The following is a 21,502-nucleotide window of genomic DNA, read 5'->3' as shown; positions in this document are numbered from 1 at the left end:
GGACAGCATTTGATGCTTTTATACCTGAATTTACCCTTATTCTGAACTTTTATTTTTGTAGGCTATGTTGTAATTTTATAATGATCAATAGTTGTATGTAAAATGTTTGTAATGGCTTGAGAGCTGCCTACAACATTGTCTAGGTAAGTTCACTAGGTTTGATTATGTACAGCTCTGTGCATATGTTTTATGACTGTAAACGAAATAAGTGTAGTTGTTACAACTGTATTAGACAACAACTGTATAAACAAGTCTAGTGAAGTCTTTATGGCAACAAAAAGATGTAGAAATAAGTTATTGGAGACAAATAAGCAAATCCTTTTTATTATTTTGGTATTTCATGTTCCTATAAAGAATGGAAATACTAACAATAACTGGTTCTCCTATGCATGTCTGTTTTTTAATTTGTGGTAAACCTACAAACATGAAGTCCCTTCATTCCTGTATCATCAGAGAAAACACCTATGTGACCAGACAGATTTTAAAAATCCATAATGAAAACATAAAATGTTTGATCCATTTCCAGATTAACAAGCTAAATAGTTCTAGCATACTTCATATAAACCACCAAATCCACAATAGAAAATTCTGATATACTTGCATCTTTGTTCTAAATGTGCAAAAAGCACACCATTTAAAGTATATATCTTAATATCATAGTCATAAAATACCTCTCAAAGTCATGTTTGCAGAGCATCAGGAAAACAAAAATCCTCCAACCATGACCAGAAGGACTTGGCAAACCTTGCCAAAGAGCCAAAACTCACAGATGAGGCCTTTAAGTTTTGCTGCCTTTTCACAAACACAAGACAAGTTCATAACAGACACTATGGGCGGATCGCAGGTTGCATCAGACTAAATGCCTCATGTTCTCAGCTCCCATTCTGAGTCGACTGGAGGTATTCATTATACAGCTTCTCCTGAGTCTCGTAAAGCTTGCGAAGCTTTTTGGTCAGTCCCTTACTGAGCTCCTTCCCCTCAGCATCATGCATTGGGAAGCCCTGTATATACAAAGAACAGACGTACTATTAGCATTTCTGTATAGAAGTAACCAAATGATTAAAAATTCATAAAGACTCATCCATCCCCTATAGACTAAAAGTCACCTCGAAATAGATCCAACATAGTAGTGTGACATAAAAGAGTGCATCTAATGACAAAAGAAGACTGAATGTTTTGCATTACCGTTTCATCAAAGCTGGAGTACTTGTCAGTCTCTGAACGGAACATTTCATTGGGTTTAACCTTCATTTTTGCCAACTTTGCCATCTATCACAAAAATATACAAATATTAATAATACAGATAATTAAAAAAAATGGCGCACTAACAGGAACGCACTTCTCTTAATGTATTTAAATGTAAACATATTTTTAGGGGGTTTCTGTGATTGCTCTAACCACCTCTTGTTCTTGTTTCTTCCTGGCAGCCTCCTCTTTTTTCTTTTTCTTTTCATCTTCCACCTTGAAACATAAAACAATGAGTGGAATATTTAAGTATTATGCAGGATAGTGATGACAATAACATGTCAAATAAATGGACCAAATTAACAAAATAAGCAATATCACCTTTTAATCTAACATTTCAAAATGTATTATATACACATACATATCCTGAAAAAAAGTCTGTTTCCACAAAAATATAAAGCAGCACAACTGTTTTCAACATAATTGATAATAATAAGAAATGTTTCTTGACCACCAAATCAGCATATTAGAATGACTAAAAACGTTGCCACCACAGGAATAAATATAAAACAGAAAAAATATATAATATTAAACAGTTATACAAGTCTTCTTTCAGAAACAAAAACTTACCATGTAGTGTGTGTGTGTGTGTGTGTGTGTGTGTGTGTGTGTGTGTGTGTGTGTGTGTGTGTGTGTGTGTGTGTGTGTGTGTATACATGTACATATAGGCACTTGCCTATATGTATATGTATACACATACACTTTTTTTTTTTAGAAGCACTGTTTCTCAATGACCATCTCAGGTGGATCATGACTGATCTCCATAGCGTGTCCAAAGCTCTAAGCGTGCATACCAGGTTCACAGTAGTAATTTAAAGTAGGTCCAACAATTAACCGGTGCAACTTGAGTCCTTACAATACATTCTGAAGGCTGACATTTACACTCACAAGCTTGAAAGACCTAAATACATTTTTCATGACCTGGTTTGCATCTGAATCATTTCTTTTGTGATGCCTGAGTTTCAAAGAAACTTTTTTCCATTGACAGAAGAAACGCATCACCTTACCCTGGTGGTGAGATATCTTTGATCTTTAACTTAAAGGGTAACTAAACCCCTGCTCAGAGCTTAACTCCACCCACTGGCAAATTTTGAAAAATGCTGGAAAAGTGGGCAGAGCCCAGCGGAGACAGAGGGGGCGAACCGAGGGCGGGGCTGAGCAGAGGGTGTGCACCTGAGACCCACATTAACGGGTTGATTGACAGCTGTCAGACTCGCGAGTCGCAAAGATGGAGAATGACTGGAGTGACGCCAGCTTTGCAACAGAGCGGTCATTTCTCCTACCTTCACCTGAATTGGAGGAGGGTGGATTGTCTGTAGACACAGACCCAAAGCCTTATCAATGCGAGCCGCTGGCTCAAACTGCGTTAACTCCCGATGCCGACGATGCTAGTGAAACAGCAGAGCTGTTCAGACCTAAAAGCCTATTATAAACAGATTTCCTCAAATAAGTTAGACTATATATGCCAGCACGTTACAGTATTGTTGTTCGTTACCGCGTCCGCGGCAACCACTTGCGTGTCAGGGTTTGAAAGCGTATTCTCATGTATGAAAATTATCTGTACACATGACAGGCGGCAATAATATCGCAAGAAAAGCCTGACGTGTACTGACAACTGCATTATTTAACCGTATTTTCTTCATTACAATGTTAAAGCAAGTGTCAAGTCAGTTTCATTCATAATGTTTCTACCTCATTTAACATGAGAGTTCATACTGGAGTGAAGCCGTTCTCATCATGTGATTGGGGAAAACATTTCTGAGGGCGTGGTGAGCTTGTGCCAGGGGCGCGGATAGTGAGCCGTTGGAAGTACCATCCTACGTCACGATGTACCACAACGTCCAATAGGAAAATTCAACTGCAGTAGCCACCGTTCAACCTTAAGAGGGCAGCACTTTGGCGGTTTTACACCATATTTTATAGAATTAAAACACTTTATACTCAAATGTCAAAACATTTACTCGAATCAATGAACAGCATTAATAAAGCCCCAGTATTACAGATCATTAACTAAAAAAAGTTGGTTTAGGGTTTAGTTACCCTTTAATAAGGTGTAATAGTACAAACCAGTGCATCTCTGGCAGTACTGTATGTGCAATGGGATACAACATCTACACCACTGTAACAGAAAATATCAAGTAGAGAGATCATATAACACAGGGATATAGACAGACTCAGCCATTACCTTTTTTTTCTCCTCTCTTTCCTTCAGAAGAGTTTCTTTGTCCACCAACTTCACCGATGTGGGGAGTCCTTTGAGAAGAAGAAGAAGAAGAAGTAGTTCATTATCCATGACATTCAGGGTTTAAGCAAATCTATATTTCTTTGCTTTACCATCCCGATCCTCGAATCGGACACCCAGCTCAGGTAAAGTGTCATCACGCAATTCGTCACAGAGCTTCAGCAATTCTGTCACTGGAACACAAACAAATTTTCCTAATGAATATTCTTTTCTGCATAAAAAGTACAATCTGTATTGTATGCAAATGTCTGCAGGAGTTAGGAGCTACAACAATAACCATAAAAAAAAGAAACATCTTTTTTTTAAATAAAAAAAATTAATACTTTTTTCAGACTTTGTACTGTAGCAGATATTCACATTATAAAGCAGCAAGAGAGTTTTACCTTTCTTCTCTCTAGCAATTTTTCTGACATCTTCCCTGAAATCCGACAGGACTGACAAATAAGGCATGACTGTGCTCTCCAACTGAAACAGGATCCAAAAGATTACGAAAAGTTTAATGACAGATTAGTCATTATCTTTACAATCCACAAGAAAGCATTATTAGATTGAATCATTAATAACTTGTCTTAACAAGTCTGGCTTTGTAACATTAATTCAAAAGAAAAACTTTGATTGAATCAAACATGATCTGAGTGGTGTTGCTTACATCAGCATTCTGACCGTTTCCACCAACAGGGAAGCCAATGGGCTCAGTTCCCTCAAGTGCTCCAAATGTCTGTCAAAGCAGAAAACAGCTTTAGCAAGCACTTCACCGAGCACCCATTGTTTCAGTTCTGTCTCAACATCTCAGCTCATGCAGATTTCAGGAAAAGACCAGACATTAAGGTTTAATGTAGCAATTTGGGTAAAGATTTCAGAGAATAAATGTTCCTTTGTTGCATCCAGGTTTCCAGTATGTCAAAAGTCAAGCTCTGTTTTACGATTTTTCTCATTTTTCAATGTTACCTTAAGCATGTCAGTCAAGTACAGGGCAATGCTTTCCAGCAGCATGCGGTTAGGCAGCAGTTTTTCACTCCTTCTGGCAGCCATGTAGGTGTTACTCTGACCGACAAGAGCCCGCATCTCTTCCAGAGCTGAACGAGTGTCTATGTTGTCACACAACGCCTCGTGAACCGATGTTTTTTTTTCATAGAAGCTACGCAAACACACACACAACTGTAATGAGTGATAAAACTTTACCTCCAGGAGAAAGACAATGTTAAAAATTAAGAAACGCATGCATCACCTTTTGTTCAGCTCAATCTCCTCAGCTTCCCATTTTTCAAATTGGCCAGTGATGTCCGTAGGGCTCCTCAGAATATCTTTAACATTTAAGAAGAACTCCTGTGGAAACATAAAATAAGAGGCGCTGAACACAAAAGCAGTCATGTTGCACTTTTTCTTTTTAAAATTCCAGTGTGTAATATTTAGGAGGATCTATTGCCTGAAATGCAATATAATATACAGAACTATGTTTTCAGTGGTGTACAAAGACCTCACATAATAAAACGTTATGTTTTTATTACCTTAGAACGAGCCATTTCTATCTACATTTCTATCTACACCACGGGTCTCACCATTTTGCACCGCCATGTTTCTACAGTAGCCCTAAACGGACAAACTGCTCTACAGAGCGCTAGCTACTCTCTGCTGTCTCGGATGACGACATCTTTGTCCTGTGTCGGCCACCGTAGCTTCTCTATGTGCTTCGAAAGCGAGGGGTGAGCGGTGTACGGTTGCAATTCACAACCTCACCACTAGATGCTAAAATTCACACACTGCACCTTTAAAAGAATATTGCAGATAGAATATTAACACATTCTACGCACTTACAATGCAAGTCGATTGGACAATCATAGCTTTTTTTTTTATAAACTATGAGATGAGTTTAAATTACACCATACTTTTGTTATATTTGATAGATCATACCATGATTATATTTCAATACATTTCAAAATGTAATTTATTCTTATTATTAGAGCTGAAAATGGTTTGGCTGCTTAATATTTTTGTGGAAATTGTGATCCATTTTTTTCAGGATTCAAAAGAATTGCTTGCTAAATCTAATTTAAACAGTAATCATGTAAATGTTTTTGTAAGTCACTTATATTCAATTTATTGTGTCCTTTCTGAACAAAAGTATATATATACATATATATATATATATATATATATATATATATATATATATATATATTATTTTTATTTTATTTTTTTAACCATACTAAGAGTTAACAAAATCTTACTGACTACAAACCTTTGAATAATAGTGGTAATAAACAACAAGCCACAAATGCTATATTTATCCATCATTTTCCTTAATTTGTTTAATTGATTTAAAAATATTTTACCATACTAAGAGTTAACATATTGAGACAATCCACAGTCCCTAAAATAAAAATAAAAACCTACCAGTTTCCTATTATTTCAAGGGTAGCAAAGCACTTTTAGCATAATACATAAACATCTTTCCTGAGGCAATTTTGAAGCACTTAAATTTATTTATTGCTATTGCTATTCTTAAAATAGTGATTGTGTTAACAAATGATGTAACATTTCTCCCTGCACAGACACAAACTACTTTGTTTGAATATTTACAGCTTTTACTTCTAATTTGGGACCTCAGAACATCTATTCATCTCCAGTATTATTTCAGCCAAACTCTTTTGAGGGAATTGCACTTTTATTGCATCACCTTCTAATAAGCCATCTTCATTTTTACTCAAGTACAGCCTATGGAGGCGCACTGGGGTAGAGGAAAAATATGGTGTGTCTCATTAAGATTCAAACCTCAAGTTCGGGTGAGGCTGGTCTAGGAAAATATAGCGTGTAGGTCATTCATAAGATAACCTACGCATACTTCCCATGCTAATGGACGCCTGTGAGTTTCAGGCAAATTTGGAGCTCTGCCCATGTTATATTCCTTGGTGACAGAGTAATTGATAGGTGGAAAGAAGCGCAAGACAGAATTAATGCGCCCTGAAGGACACCTGCTATTCTCCGACCTTCTGGGTTCTTGAAGGAATCTAGATAAGCCTATTGTGCACTCATGAGGATTCTGTATGTTGATAAGAGGCAGATATTATATTTGGATAGACTATTAATTTTTGGGTGTTGCCCCCCTACTCTCTCTTTGATTTCTCACTCACATTTATGAACTTCTCATATTGGATGGCTGACTCCATTGTGTTGTTGGAGTAATCCAATGTGTCTTTCCAAGAATGCATCAGAAAGGCCAAGCGAAGCTGCCTTGCTAAAAGGAAATAGAGTACAAATGCACAAATGTCAAAACTTTGACTTCCTATCGTAGTTTGCAGATAAACAAACACAAAAGTTTAGACAACACAGTAACTCAGATGGGTCAATGAAAAATATGGATGTTTGAAATAAGTAAATATCTCAAAAAAATATTTTATGTGCCAAGGTCTTACTAATCTTTTTATTAATGCTGTTTCATTCATCGTTAAAAAAAATGTAATTGCAAAAAAAAAAAAAGAAAGAAAGAATATAACCCTTAAAATGTCAAGTGATGCATCCATCTAGCAGAAATACTTTCCTTAAACCATGAATATATGTGAGTTTACTTGATCATTATTTAAAAAAAAAAAACATCAGAGTAATGAATGTGAATAATTTTGCTTACTCTATTTGACCTGAAAAAAAAAAGTACATTTCATTTAAGAGGATGAAATGTATGATATTTCCAAAGAGGCTTGAATGACCTTGACACACAGTCATGAGGGTCTAAAGGCGTAGTGTTTTTTATTTTCAAATAATAATGTAAAAAAAAAAAAATGATTATTCAAATTCAAAATATTTCAATTGCATTTTTAAAACAACATAATAAATTCAGACCAAAAAAAGAGGGCATCAAGTTTTTGCCCCATATGCAGATGTCAAAATATATAGAACACAGCAATTCTAATAAAGCTTTAATTGTAACATAATTACCTGTATGTTTGGCCAGGGCATCTTTTATAGTAATGAAGTTCTTCAGAGATTTGGACATCTTGCAGCCGGCGATGGTCAGGTGACCCGTGTGCAAGAAATACCGTACCCAGTGATCATTCTCAAAGTAAGCCTATCAAAAATATACAATGTTAAAACTTTAATCCACACATACTGTTTAAAAATGTAAAGGTGTGACACAGGACCTGGATCAAGCTCTTTACACAGTCTTCAGATTTACTATTGAAGGGTGTGGATTCTGAAACCTACTGCCGCCTCAATTTACCAACATATTTATTTCCAAATTAAATTCATAAACAAAGCCATAATCAATATTATTTGGTTTCTGAGGAGTGACTGAGGGTCTGGCCCATTCCAGGAGTGCAGTAACAGTGCTTATTCACTTAGCCCGGCTTCCAGAGATGAAATATGGATGTTTTTCATTTTATATTTTATTCATTTTATATTTTCTTTTACTGAAACACTAAAGAATCAAGATAAATATTGCCTGTACCTCTCACTGAGAGAAAGCACATGTTATCAGTATGTTTTGGGAAACTTTTTGGTCAGAACTGGAGCTCAACCAACTCCAACCTTGAAGAGACTGTGTAGATCTGGAAGGTCACTATGTGCCTAATTCCGGGGTGAAGACGTCAACAAGTGATCTATGGACACGTGAATCTGATTAACTGACAATGTGTGGAAATTTACTAGGATACTGAACGTAATGAAGTAATGACGTGGCTAGACCTTGAAAAGAGTAAAACTGTTGAGAAATTGTATGTAGGATAGACTGGTAGAGGGAGCGCGGCCTACAAACTCCTTGTGAGACTTGAACCTGGCTTCTGCTGATGAAACTGAAATCTATTCTTCAGTAAATTTCTCTTTAATTAATTGCACTCCTGACTCTTGGTCTTCATTCTTCACAACTGGTCTTGGGTCCTAAACTGTTATCCCCTAACACTATTTACTAGAAACCACTAGTTAACATGGCAATACTAAAGGAAAAAAAAAAAATTATCCATATGTTTGTTAGCCTGGTCCTTCTCTGTACATTTAATTTGTGCAGAGAGTCTGGCCACTCTCCATTGACAAGCGTTTACTTCCTTGAAGGCGGGTACTCTGTTGAAGTTTAAATCTATTGGATCTGCCAAGAGCCACTCTGGATCTGTCATAACCAATCGCTAACGTTTGGTCTTGACGTACAGTATGTCATCTCAAACTAGCGCATGACATCAAAGTCATCGTTCTCAGCCACTCAATCTGTTCGCTGATTGGGCCGGTTAAAATTTGACCGGAGAAAACCAGAGGATATACCACAATCCCAGACGGAGTACTGAAGGAAAATGAAAATTGAGCAGAAGTACGTAGGAGGGCGGAGCCAGTCTATATGTCTGTAGTTGATGACAGCAAAATATTTAATCGCCCCCTTATTATTTCCCCTCTATATGCTCTTGCAAAATAAGAAAAAAAGAGCTCCCGTTAACAGTGACAATAATAACATGCACATCAAACAGAAATATATTTTAATTACAAGTCTGACAAAGACGTGAATGGTTTTAACTTGTCAGAAACTTGCAATTATGGTAATTCCAACCTGACGTGAATTAAACAATCTGTACTGAAAAATGGATTCTAATAATAGCTTTCAACAATGGCTATTAGACAGTTTTTTATATGAGCACCTTGTAATTTCCTCACCTCAGATTGTGCCAACTCATTGTCATGATGTGGAAAACGCAAGTCAAAACCTCCTCCGTGGATATCCATAGACTCTCCCAATATGGATCCAGCCATGGCAGAACACTCAATATGCCATCCAGGTCTCCCCTGTAACACCACCAGGAGAATTGCAAATATTCAGCTGCACAACTTGGAAACATGGGTGATGCATTCAAAATATTTGTATTATGTTAAACCTACTAAGCTGCCAAGTCGTCATAATCATCTATTCATTTTCTGAACTTAACAAAAGTAACATGCACGTTTGCCTGATGTACTTGCTCACCTTTCCCCAAGGGGAATCCCAAGATGGTTCTCCAGGCTTGGAGGCCTTCCACAGTGCAAAGTCATTCTGTGATCTCTTTTCACTAAGTCTGTCTGCTGAGATACTCAAGTCTCCTGCAAAAAACCCCCAAAAAACAAAAGGATTTACTCATGAAAAGTATTCAGAGTACAAGCAATTGAATTCTGTCCTAATGTTATACAATAGGCAATTCTGGCTCACTGTATCAATTTCAAGGACGTATTGCAATTTATTCCTGTACCTTCTCCCTCTTGAAGAGCCTTCTGATCACCAACAGCCTCTGGTACCAGTTTGGCATAAGAATGAGCAGGGCAGGCATCAAACTTTGCCGTGTCAAAATATACTGATCCATTTGACTCGTATCTTGAGAGAAAAGACAGCAGAAATTAATTCATGGACATTCGAGGAAAATTATTGTTTTTTTAAGGGGCAAAATCTAAATAATCAAACAATCTAGAAAAAAGGCATGATTTTTAGTCTTACCCGTAACCATTGTCCACAATCCTTTTGACGAATGTCACAATCTCTGGCACGTACTCACTGACCCGTGTGAGAACATCAGCAGGGAGGACCTGTCAATCAAAAACACCACAGGCTGTCGTCACTGCTCAGACTTAACATGTTTTAACACATCAGTGTGAAGATCATAATCTATACATACAATATATTTTGGTAACACTTTATTTTACAGTGTCCTTGTTACATATGTACTTACATAGTAATAACAGTAAATTATGCATATTACATGCAACTAACCCTCCACCATATCCTAAGCCTACCCAAACTTTAGAGTAAGTACATGTTGTTAATGAATATTACTCAGTACTTAAATATATAATTACACTGTAACAATGACACCTTAAATAAAAAAAAGTACAATCTATATTTGTACTGGGTTTCCACAAAAATATTAAGCAGCACAAATGTTAGCATTGATGATAATAAATCATCAATTTATTAGAAAGAATATTTCTTGAGCAACAAATCAAGATCATGTGACTGAAGACTGTGCGGTAATTATGCTGAAAATTCAGCTTCACAATCACAGGAATAATTACGTCTTCAAATATTAAAACAGAAAACAGTTAAAAAAATATTACTATTTTTACTTTTTTTATGAGCAAATAAATGCAGCCTTGGTGAGCATAAGACACTGCTTTCAAAATCATAAAACAAAAATTAATTTACACTGTGACGTATTTACATTGTTCTTACTCATATAAATACAGAATAATATTAATTAAGAGTTACAGTTAGGGTTTGGTTTAGGGTTAGTTACTTGTAATTAAGCATAATTTACTGTTATTAGTTAATACTAAATTAATTGTAGTAACATATAACTACATCACTGTAAAATAAAGTGTTACCAAAAAAATCTTACTGACCCCAAACTTTTGAATAATAAACATGCATGTCATAGTTTGGTCATTTTAAAGCTATTGAATTTCCCATCAGTACTAGTTCACTCACATTTAGGTCTTCCATGTCTTTATGGTACTCTCCCTCCCAGTACTTTGGCAACAAAGAGAAGATTGAGTTTTCGGTCACTTGGCTCCCAAATTGGTCGTCTAACCAGTCTGACAAAAGATCCTTGGCCTCCTCCAATAAGAACTAAAAATGAGAACCATTAAAAAAAATATTTAAGAATCACACTACAAATTCACAGTACCCCATGAAAAGACACATTTTATAGATGTGGCACAGAATGTCATTAGCCAAATAATTTGGAATAGAATGCCCTGATCAAACTAGGGCTGAATCCGAAATCACCCCCTATACCCTCAAATAGGGCATTATTTGAGGAGACAGCCATTTGTAGTGGTGTCCGAAACCATAGTGGACATTATTGAGTGCACTCATTCAATCCCACATTGCACCGCAATAACGAGTGTACAGCCAATGTACACACAACGGCTGTCCGACTTCACGCACTCGTTTTCATTCACTCCTTCAAGTGAACTATAATAGTGGACTAACGTAGGGAATAGTGAATGTGGGTTTAGGGGCCGATTTCAGATTCAGCCTAGGTCACATATGTGTTTTTAAAACTCTGTGCCTTATCATCTACCTGTGCGTGATTCTGGAGTGAATCGCCCGCAGCGTTGCTCTGCACTGCCACCTGCAGGGGACCCAGGGCAGCGTCCACTGCTGCTTCCAACCTCTCCAGCATCTGCTTCTTATCTGGGTCAGTCGTCTCAGCAAGCTTGGCTTTAAAAGGCTAAACACAATAAAACCAAATGACATTAAAGCACAGTGATGGGGAAAGAGATGAAAGCTATGAAAACATTTGTGGGAAGGCCAGTCACTAACTGTCTAAAAGGTTTTGTAAGAGCCATTTTGTCTTTATTTTAAACCTTATGTAAGTGTGTGTCCAGTAGGGGTCTCTCTTTTGGGTAATTGGTGGTTGAATATAGGTAGGAACCTTCCTTTAGGTGACATGTGTTGCTGGAGGGAAGGTGCACACAGTTTTTGACCGCTAAGCTATGCTACACTGTTATTATATGCCATGCTGAGGAAATCTGTACTGGTGAAGGATTTGGAACTGTGGATTTATTGACTGTTTGTTGGGCTCTTGCTTACTAGAAATGAGGACCAGTCACAGTAAAATAAATCTACAATGTAAGCATATTAACTTGGTGTGGACATTGCAGTGAATAAAAATGCAAACAAGCGCGTCCTTTAACAAGCACCTTCCAGCAGCCATCAGCTGCTTAAAGTAATAGACTTGGCTGCTTACAGGTTTAATGTGGTCATGTTTTTATTTTGTCTTCAGAGCTGCTTAAACCTCTTAAGCAAAATCATTTATTTTCATTATTAGTAGCTCTGCCAGTACTTCAGCAGTATGTATAAATCTGTATTATCTTGTTAATGATCACTTGGAAAGTGTGTGCCACCATAAGGCAGTGCACACTGATAATGATGACTGATAATGAGTTTAGTGAAAACTGGAGACAGACCTGAACTATTAGAAGAAAAGCATATTCATAATAGTGTCATTTAGAGCAGTAGTTCTCATCCTTTTTGACTTGACGGCCCGCATTGTTTAACAATTTTCAAAGGCACCCTATATTGGCTAAGATATTTCCTTTGGTATTTCTTCTGTAATTATAACAATGCTAAATTTCAAACTTTATATTAACAGATACAATGAATGTTGATAAATCAAAAATAACTAACCACAATTCATTTTGTGATTAAAGCAGATACTGGTTTGTTTTGTTCTTCATTAAAAACATCTTGGTTGCTGTTTTCTTGTCACGGTTGGAGTTTGTTTGTCTTGTTTAAAGCTTTAAGATCTGTTTTCCTGTTCATGTCTGTATTTCCAGTCTTGTTTTGCTGTCAGTGTGTTTATTGGTTCTGTCACCCTCAGTTTCCCTCGGCTGTTTGTCACTATGGTTTCTAATTGATTGTTAATTCTGTTCAGGTGTGTCTCGTCAGCTGTGTCGTGGTTCTTTGATTAGTTCTCTGGGTATTTACGCCCGTGTTTAGTCCTGTCATCAGTTATCGTTGCATTTAGCTAGTTGTTCTGTGTTCCAGAGTTCTTTTTAGTTAATAAAACCTGTAAATTACTGGCAATAGATCCTGTCTCATCCTTGCTGCAACCAGTGTGTGACATTTCTAACTGTCGTAGACTTCTTTCAGCGTTATATTACTGGTTTAAATACCAAGGGTTGCAGTAATCAATCTGGATTTTACCACTCATACAGTCATTTAGATTGTGTATATGCTCACGTCCATAAATGTTTGTATTGGCATTTCTATACATTCACGCAATTTTTAATATATGAGTTTTCCTGTGTATATTTTGCTGCATTTGAGGTCTCATTTATTTGTTTTGTGTATATATATTTTTTTCATTCACCCTTCTGTGTAACTGAACAGTCTTATGTAACTTATTTATAATTTAATTTTTATTTTTATTTTGTTGCTGTTGATTTGAAGTCCACTTATTGTTGTATGGCTGATTGTTTGTCTGTCATTTTGTATGTTAAAAAGATGACAAAATAACAATAAAAATTTGATGCAAAAAAAGTAGGGTGGCACTTTGTTTTGGGGTGACGTTGTTACATGCTACTACATGTACTTACTATAGTATTAACAGTACATTATGCATAATTACAAGTAACTAAACCGAACCATAACTCTGTAAGTATGTGGCTACGTCAACTTAAAATAGGGTGTAACCTAGAGTAACATTTCAACAACATAAAATATATATATATTTTAGTTTATTTGTGTTTTTAGCATTTGAATTAAATCATTTTAAGTGGCCCCCCTTGTAAGTTTTCTGAGGCCCTCTGGTTTTTAGTTTTTTCCTTTTTTCTTTTCATTGCTGTAATAATCAGAGAAGAAATGTATTTGCGAAGGAGAAGGAACATTAATATTTTTGATTAAACATTACGAGGACACTTTAAAAAAAATGTATCCACCTTATTCCTGACGAGCCTACTGCTGTTTTGAATTATGGGTGGCACTTCCAGTTTGGGGAATTTCCATTCAAAAAGACTAAAATTAGTCATTTCAAATTATAAGATTGCACATCAAATAAAGCTTATCCGTCAGTTTGACTGAATGAGCAGTCAATTTTCCTTCATGTATTATTTTAAGACATCATGAGAATAACGTAACGCTTGGTATTTTAAATTGTGTTGAAAGTACGTTATGAGTATATGATATGTTATGGCAAGAGCTCTTTTCCTCGCAGCATTATTTTCCTCTTTTCCCCCTTTGTATTCCTCTGTAACAGTACAACTGTTAAATACAACATATACTACACATTTGTGGTCTGTTCTCCCAATTTAATTCACGATACATCCCATTAATAATTCACTGGAATGCACAAAGAATCTCTCGTTTTTCTTTTTCCAGGTTTGTTTTTACATGTAAATACAATTTATTATCTGTCAAAAAGACAGAAATCACATTAAAAAAGTACCATGCAATGCTGAAGTTAATGAACATTTTTGATTAAGGCAACAGATATTACTACAGTTTAATCATTTAATTATTGCTGTGGAAAGAATCACACTTTTGGGGTTATTCATGGTCTGTTGGAAGTACCTTGTTGATGCTTTTACACTTTTAAATGTCCTTTTAATGTTCGATGGTTGAAGGGTGAGTAGAATAATAATAATCTCCATGTACCCAGTATAAAAAAAGGTATTATTGCGTTCATAGAACGAGCCTTTCATTGATTGTTTACAGTATAACGGAAGTTACACCCATAATTCGTGCAAAGCGCCATGGGGCATAGGAATAAGGTGGATAATAAACGGTAAATATTTCATAAGAAGTATGGTCCATTTTGATTTCATCATGGTGAAACATACAAACACTAAATAAACCTTTTTGAGTTCCACAGAAAAGAAAACTCGTACAGGCAATGAACCCCACAAGTCTGAGTAGATAATAACACTACTCATATTGTTCAAAACACCCCTTTTAAGAAAATGTTCACTTCACTGTATGAGTGATGTAGTTCTTCCCTCACCGTTCGGGCTGCTAACACATCCTGCAGTATCTGAGAGGCACCGGGCTTCTTCTCTCTGTACTGCTCCAGCAGGTAGTTCTGTCGGGCTCTTTTGATGATCTAAAATGAGTCACACTGATGATCATATCTTGAGAACACTGTGTCGCATGTGACCATTAGCTTTTATTTTTTAGAGTTTATAAAGAATACAAAAGTTTACATTCAGACTCCGCAAGCACTGCTCTTACTTTGTCGTCGATATCGGTGATGTTCATACAGTAGAAGACGTCATATTTGAAATAATTCTTCAGTATTCTCCGGAGAATGTCAAAAGATATGTAGGACCTGAAAGAACACCAACACCGAATCCTCATGAAATACAGAGAACTAATACTGTACATCAAAAATGCTGCGTGGGCCTTACTTTCTATTTTCTCTCTGTCTTTGTCTTTATCAAACCATATTCAAACACAATAGTTCAAAGTGCTTTGTGATTTGGTTTACAGCCTCACATGCACAAACTAACAAATCCTTAGCTTAGATTGAATGCCTGAATGTCTGTTTCAGCCTTTTCATTGACCGTTGTTCTGTGTCTACTGGGCCATTTTGAACAGCTGGGGGACACCGAAAACAAAGACACATCTATGAATGGATGGGGAATATGTCACCTGGCATGACCCATGTGAGAAGCGTCATACACCGTGGGGCCGCAGCAGTACCACAAAACCCTGTTGCCCTTCTGTGGTACAAACACCTCCTATAAGACATAAAACAAAACAGGTATGAACGAAACTGGAAGTTTATTGTCATAATGCAGCTTCCAATATACACCTTTGACAATAAAAACAAAGAAGAGACCGGACAAGAATTTGTATCTGTTCAATTGCAACCAGCAAAGATGCCGATTTGCCAACCAGCAACCAGCCGATTGCTCATTATTAATGACAATGCAAACAGATTTTCACAAAATTGGAAAATTGGAATTCATGGTCATTTATAAAATGTAAATGGCAATGCACCCATTCATGTACACTAGCATTCACAAATTTGGGATAAAATCTGTGTAATGTCTTGAAACAAGTGTCTTATGCTCTCCAAGGCTGAATTTATCTGATCAAAAATACAGTACAAACAATAACATTGTGATTTTTTTTTTTTTAAGATTTTCTATGTTAATATATTTTAAATGTAATTTTTTCCTGAGATGGTGAAGCTACATTTTTAGTATCATTACTTATTATAGTCTTCAGTGTCACATGATCCTTCAAAAATCATTCTGATATACTGATTTGCGCTCAAGAAACATGTTTTAATATTATTTTCAATGTTGAAAATATTTTTGTGGAAACTGTTACACATTTTTTTCAAGATTCTCTGATGAAGAGAAAGTTCAAAAGAAGAGCATTTATTTAAAACAGAAATATTTTGTAACATCTGTAAATGTCTTTACTTGATCACTTTAGTGCAGCCTTGCTGAATATGCAAATTCATTTCTTAAATAAAAATATACTATTGACCCCAAACTTTTGAAAGGTAGTGTATGTTGATTTATTGAATGGTAATTTAATTATGCTTTCAGCAACCAATACTATACTATAGTAAGGGAAAAGTATAGTATAAAGTTGTGAATTCAACCACACATGAAGCCATGTTGTTTTATCTTTCATACCTTGGTCCGTGTGAGGCTGTTGTAAAGACGCAACTTTGAAATGTCTGTTCCTTCCGGGGGAGACCATGGGGGCTGCACACGCTTTCCCTTTGCTGAAAAACAAGAGACACTTTAAAAAAAAAAAAAAAAATGACAGTACAAAATTGAATCAGAGCTATAGATTCATTTATAGTAACCAATCACAAAACTATCCAGCATTTGTGTCGAGATAACGGGTGCACTACGGGAAATAGCTGTTTTTGCACACCTGCTGCAAAAGTACATGATAAGGTTTATATGATGAGAGATAAAGGTGGCACACACACAAAGTAAAAGTGAAACAAAAAATGTGCAGATAAAGCCACTGAACACTGCGCATAGTGAGAGCTGTTTAAAACCACAAACACCTCAATGTGGAGGAGTCACCTATAATTCAACCCATTCCGGTCTTGATCAGAAGAAACTTGAGAAGCAATCTTCTTGTTATGACTGTACATCCCTTGTCAGATTCCTGTCAACACCTCAGCTTAGGTATACTAACACACCAAACACCCTCAGACTCATGCAACACATACTGCAGATGTCCTCAGCACGGAAAGAAACCACTAACTCAAAGTACAAAATGCAGAAACCACAATTCGGCTACAACCTACGTTCATGCACCCTGACTATGACAGGGGGAGTTCTGTCTACTCACTGCTGCATTCTGAGGTCTGGTCATTCACTTGGGGCTTCAGGGAGGCTATGTGTTTGTACCAGCGCAGGGCGTGGACATGCCGCTCAGGTGGGGGCCCACATAGAAGCGCAAAGGCTTCTGCATCCGCCTGCGAAGGCCCGTAGCCAGCCAGGTAACTGCGACTGCTCAAGTACTCATTCAGAGCCTCAACCCTGCGAGCATCCTCACTTATGCGCAGTAAGAAGCCATAATCAAAGGCTGGGAAAACAAAAGGGCATAGACACACATAAACACATAGAGGAGCAGACATTAGAAATGAGCAAGGCGCCCGTAGAGAATGACTGTGATGACACCAGTTATCCTCTCTAAACTCACTCCCCTGAAACATAAACTGAAGTAATCTGATCACACACTATTGGACATCAATGCACTCACAACTATGCCAATTCAATTCATAACTGAGGGTGAATTCAATGACAGTGTTTTGAAATGAACCGAAATTAAAATTGGTATTGTTAACTAAAAGAAAAACTATTAAATATCCTTTTCGTTAATTGAAATAAAACAAGATGATAAACGTAAAATGAACATTAGAAATGTTACCATGGCAAATAGCAAATAAAATAACTTTAATTTAAAGTACTAATATGACTAAAACTAAACTGAAAAGAAAAACATGATATTTTAAATATAAAAATATATATTTAAATAATAATACAAATTATAAAACCACTAAAACTAAAACCACAAAAAATATAAAATAAAAGCTAATTCAAAATAATAAAAAATTCTGCGAAATGAGTGCAACATGGGAAAGAACAAAAAAAGGAAATAGATTATTATGAATCTCTTATTTATCAAATTATATAAATAATATAATTTGACATATATGGTTCCAAACCGATTCTGATCTGTTGTGATGAAATCTGATAATGATCTCATTATTTTGCAACAGTCTGCATTTCTTTCACAAAAATACCTACGACCAGTAACAGAATAATTATGTAAACATCAACTAACCAGAATAGGTAAATTCCCTTCGCTTCCCACCCCTAACGTTAGTTAAATATTAAATCATTTCACTCCTTATGTATCATAAGTGTTTCACACTTTGGGCTGTCTGGTTTCAGCTTATCTGTCAAAGCAATATTCAGACACGGCGCTAAAATAACAATATGACGGACAGTGACACAACAATAGGAGAGACTCTGGGACGTTGCCACATAAAATTACATGTTTATGTTAAGAACAGTAACGTTACATCAGGAGAATAAATAGTAGGAACATCCTGTAAGAGCTGCATGTTTGAATAGAGCCAGCATTAATGAATCATTTTAAACAGGCCTAACAGATCGAACACGCATTGATGTTCAGGAGCGTACATCATGACTGTTACATCGCAAGAAAAGTGAAATAAGTAAATCGAGAAATATTACCTATATCTCCCGTGCTTGCCATTTTCCTCTATCTGATGCAACAATAACGTGTCCGGAAAACACAATGAAACACAGGACATGCACGAACTCAATGCTGGTTCAAGGATATCTAAATCATTTACACGGCTCTCGTTACGTGTCTTATCATATACAGATCCGATGTTCTTCTACGGCGATTATGCGATTACAGAATAATACTTCCGGGCAAATATTAAAGCGCACTTCGTTCCAAAATAAAAGTTTCTTCCAAGTCTCATGTCGAAAATAATTACTTTTAAAAATCTTTATTAGTAATTAAAATAATTCAAGATAATTGCTTACATCATAATTTTCCAATACAGTTTTAAATATTGAGTGTAAGCATTAATCTAACCGTATATTTGTTCTATTACTTGGCTGGACACAATAAGGTATAGGCCTGTTATAGATATCAAACATGTTTTAAAGACTGTAGTTTTATATATTATCTTAAGGTAATATTAGTTTTTATTTTAATTGTATTTATTTTTGGGGAGAAATTTGTAAACACAGACCACTAGGGGGAATCCAAGTATAACCTCAGGAGGGAGAGTAAATTATGACAGCATTTTCCTTTTGGGTGAACTATCAGAAAAGTTGTATAAAATCACAAATAATAGAATCACTAATAATAAAATGAGCATTCTTTTTATTTACGTGTAACCTTATGACATTACTAGAAAATAAATCCTATCCTATCTGACCAGATTAATAAAACATTAAAAGAAAACACCAGTGGCATATATTATTTATTATTTATAACTGCAGATTCTTCACTTAAATTTGTAAATCCACCCCAATGCACCCTAATCTATCAGTGGATCACCAGCATTCTGACAGATTCAGATTCATTCAAAAGATGTGTCTTTAGATGTTTTTTGAAAATGGCTACAGACTCGGCTGTGTGAATTGAGATAGGCCGGTCATTCCACCAGGCGGGAACGGTCCAGGAAAAGGTCATTTTCACTGTACACAAATGACTGCACCTTTAAAGAACCTTCAGTCAAGCTTCTGAAGTTTGCAGACGACACAGTCATTGGCCTCATCCAAGATGGTGACGAGTCTGCATACAGACAAGAGGTCGAAACAACTGGCTGTCTGGTGCAGCAGTCATAACAACCTGGAGCTGAACACACTCAAAACAGTGGAGATGATAGAGAAACTTCAGGAGGAAAACCCAGCACTTCCTCCACAGTGGAGTCATTCACGTTCCTGGGCACCACTATCTTTCAGGACCTGAAACGGGACAATCACATTGACTCCATTGTGAAAAAGGCCCAGCAGAGGTTGTACTTCCTTTGCCAGCCGTGGAAGTTCAACCTGCCACATGAGCTGCTGGGCCGTCATTGAACAACCTATTTGAACTGTTGCCGTCCAGACTGCGCCTCAGATCACTAGGCACCAGAACATCTAGGCATAGTTTCTTCCCACAGGCTATTTCCCTCTTGAACACTTGAATACTGCACTTTTTTGTGCAATATCCTTGTTAATTCACTTTATTCATATTATTATTTACAATACTTTAAATATGTTTATTATCTGTAAATGTTTATTCTGACTAAATCTCTGTCTTTTTATATATGTTAATCTAAAATGTTACTATGTGTCTTGTTATATTTAGGCCTATATGTTTGTACTGAGCTTCAATACCAAGTTAAATTCCTTATGTGTGCAAGAGCACTTGGCAATAAATATTTTTCTGATTCTGAATTTGTATGGAAGAGAATACCTGATACGAGTTTTCATTCTTTGTTTTTATATAAAATTAAACTACTGAAAGTTGCTACACACAGCATTCGTTATTGGTCAAGGACCCTGTCAGCCAGCTGTTATCTTTGGTTTGTGACTCCAGACAGACTACAGATCCTAACCTCTGTGACAAAGGTGCAGAGCTGATGAACGGCAGGCGACGCAGACCTCCCACCCCTCACAGAATGTCAATGGAATGTGCAAGAGTGATAGCGCACACGTAGTCAACGCACATTTATTTTGCGTTGGCCATGTCATGTGCATACATAAAATGCATCTTCTGTGTTAAGTTTCCAAATAGTCCAAGTGGTTATTCATTTTACAAGGAAACACTTAGGCCTAAATCCCACAACACAGCATCACAGTGGTTGCTAATTCCAGTTCATTGTGGTTCAGCTGTGGCAGATCCTCCTGGATTCACACTTAGATTAGAAGAAAGCCAACTGCGGGACCCAAAGCAAATATATAGTCATTACAACAACTGCAAACAACTTTCTTTCATGTCGTTTCTCCAGTTGAAACATTGCATGCAGTTGTCATCATGCAACAGCTATGTGACTGGAATGATGAGGTGCTGACAGGCCTGTGTGACGGTGGTCAAAAGACTATATAACACACCACTGTGACAGGCTGCAGGCAGTAATAGTACCTGCAATGGTAATCTGTTATTTAATACCAATTACTTTCAAAAGATATAAAATGACATCTGGGCACAGCAATTTCAGTTAAAGCAATGAAATCATCAGCATGTTAGACGGGTTTAACAGTGTCTGACAATGTATCTAGTAGGTGAATAGAGTGACAGAGCTGCCAACTTTTCAAAAAAACTTAGAGTGAGATTTGGTGGGGCCAACCAAAATTTTTCCGCGAACAAAACAAAAATTGCAACAAAAAATAAAATAAATAATAATATTATAATAATAGTTATATATATATATATATATATATATATATATATATATATATATATATATATATATATATATATATATATATATATATATATATATATATATATATATATATATATATATATATACAGGGAGTGCAGAATTATTAGGC

At 36.3% G+C, this 21,502-nt stretch overlaps 1 protein-coding gene across 2 annotated transcripts; it reads right to left on the bottom strand.

Annotated features, from left to right (window-relative positions):
* Positions 1-291: 291 nt before the first annotated feature.
* Positions 292-18,855, bottom strand: cars1 (cysteinyl-tRNA synthetase 1). 2 transcript variants are annotated; one of them, XM_079840027.1, is made up of 23 exons: positions 18,674-18,797; positions 17,259-17,495; positions 16,583-16,674; positions 15,582-15,670; positions 15,162-15,258; positions 14,935-15,033; positions 11,512-11,661; positions 10,914-11,054; positions 9,927-10,015; positions 9,685-9,806; positions 9,426-9,538; positions 9,119-9,247; positions 7,421-7,550; positions 6,619-6,722; positions 4,716-4,813; positions 4,436-4,625; positions 4,137-4,205; positions 3,871-3,952; positions 3,580-3,660; positions 3,431-3,498; positions 1,402-1,461; positions 1,186-1,269; positions 292-1,001 (listed from the first exon to the last, which is right to left on the bottom strand). In XM_079840027.1, the coding sequence occupies exons 1-23, from the start codon at positions 18,693-18,695 to the stop codon at positions 873-875; spliced, it is 2,475 nt and encodes an 824-aa protein (XP_079696153.1). In that variant the 5' UTR covers positions 18,696-18,797; the 3' UTR covers positions 292-872. The 2 variants fall into 2 exon arrangements, with proteins under 2 accessions (XP_079696153.1, XP_079696154.1); XM_079840028.1 differs by lacking the exon at positions 17,259-17,495 and having other exon boundaries at positions 300-1,001; positions 18,674-18,855.
* Between the last annotated feature and the right edge of the window lie 2,647 nt (positions 18,856-21,502).

The sequence above is a fragment of the Gobio gobio genome (genome assembly GCF_949357685.1).
Source record: "Gobio gobio genome assembly, chromosome: 2".
NCBI lineage: Eukaryota > Metazoa > Chordata > Actinopteri > Cypriniformes > Gobionidae > Gobio > Gobio gobio.
Note: the sequence above shows the minus strand (reverse complement) of the source record. Positions and strands in the feature narration are given on the sequence as shown.

Excerpts from the sequence above, each read along its gene's own strand:
- cars1 (XM_079840027.1), bottom strand. The coding sequence starts at position 18,695 with ATGGCAAGCACGGGAGATATAG. Across the intron at positions 15,259-15,581 it reads TCTCACATGGGTCATGCCAG|GTCCTACATATCTTTTGACA; the intron begins GTGACATATTCC and ends GTGTTCTTTCAG. Across the intron at positions 15,034-15,161 it reads TCACCGATATCGACGACAAA|ATCATCAAAAGAGCCCGACA; the intron begins GTAAGAGCAGTG and ends GACTCATTTTAG.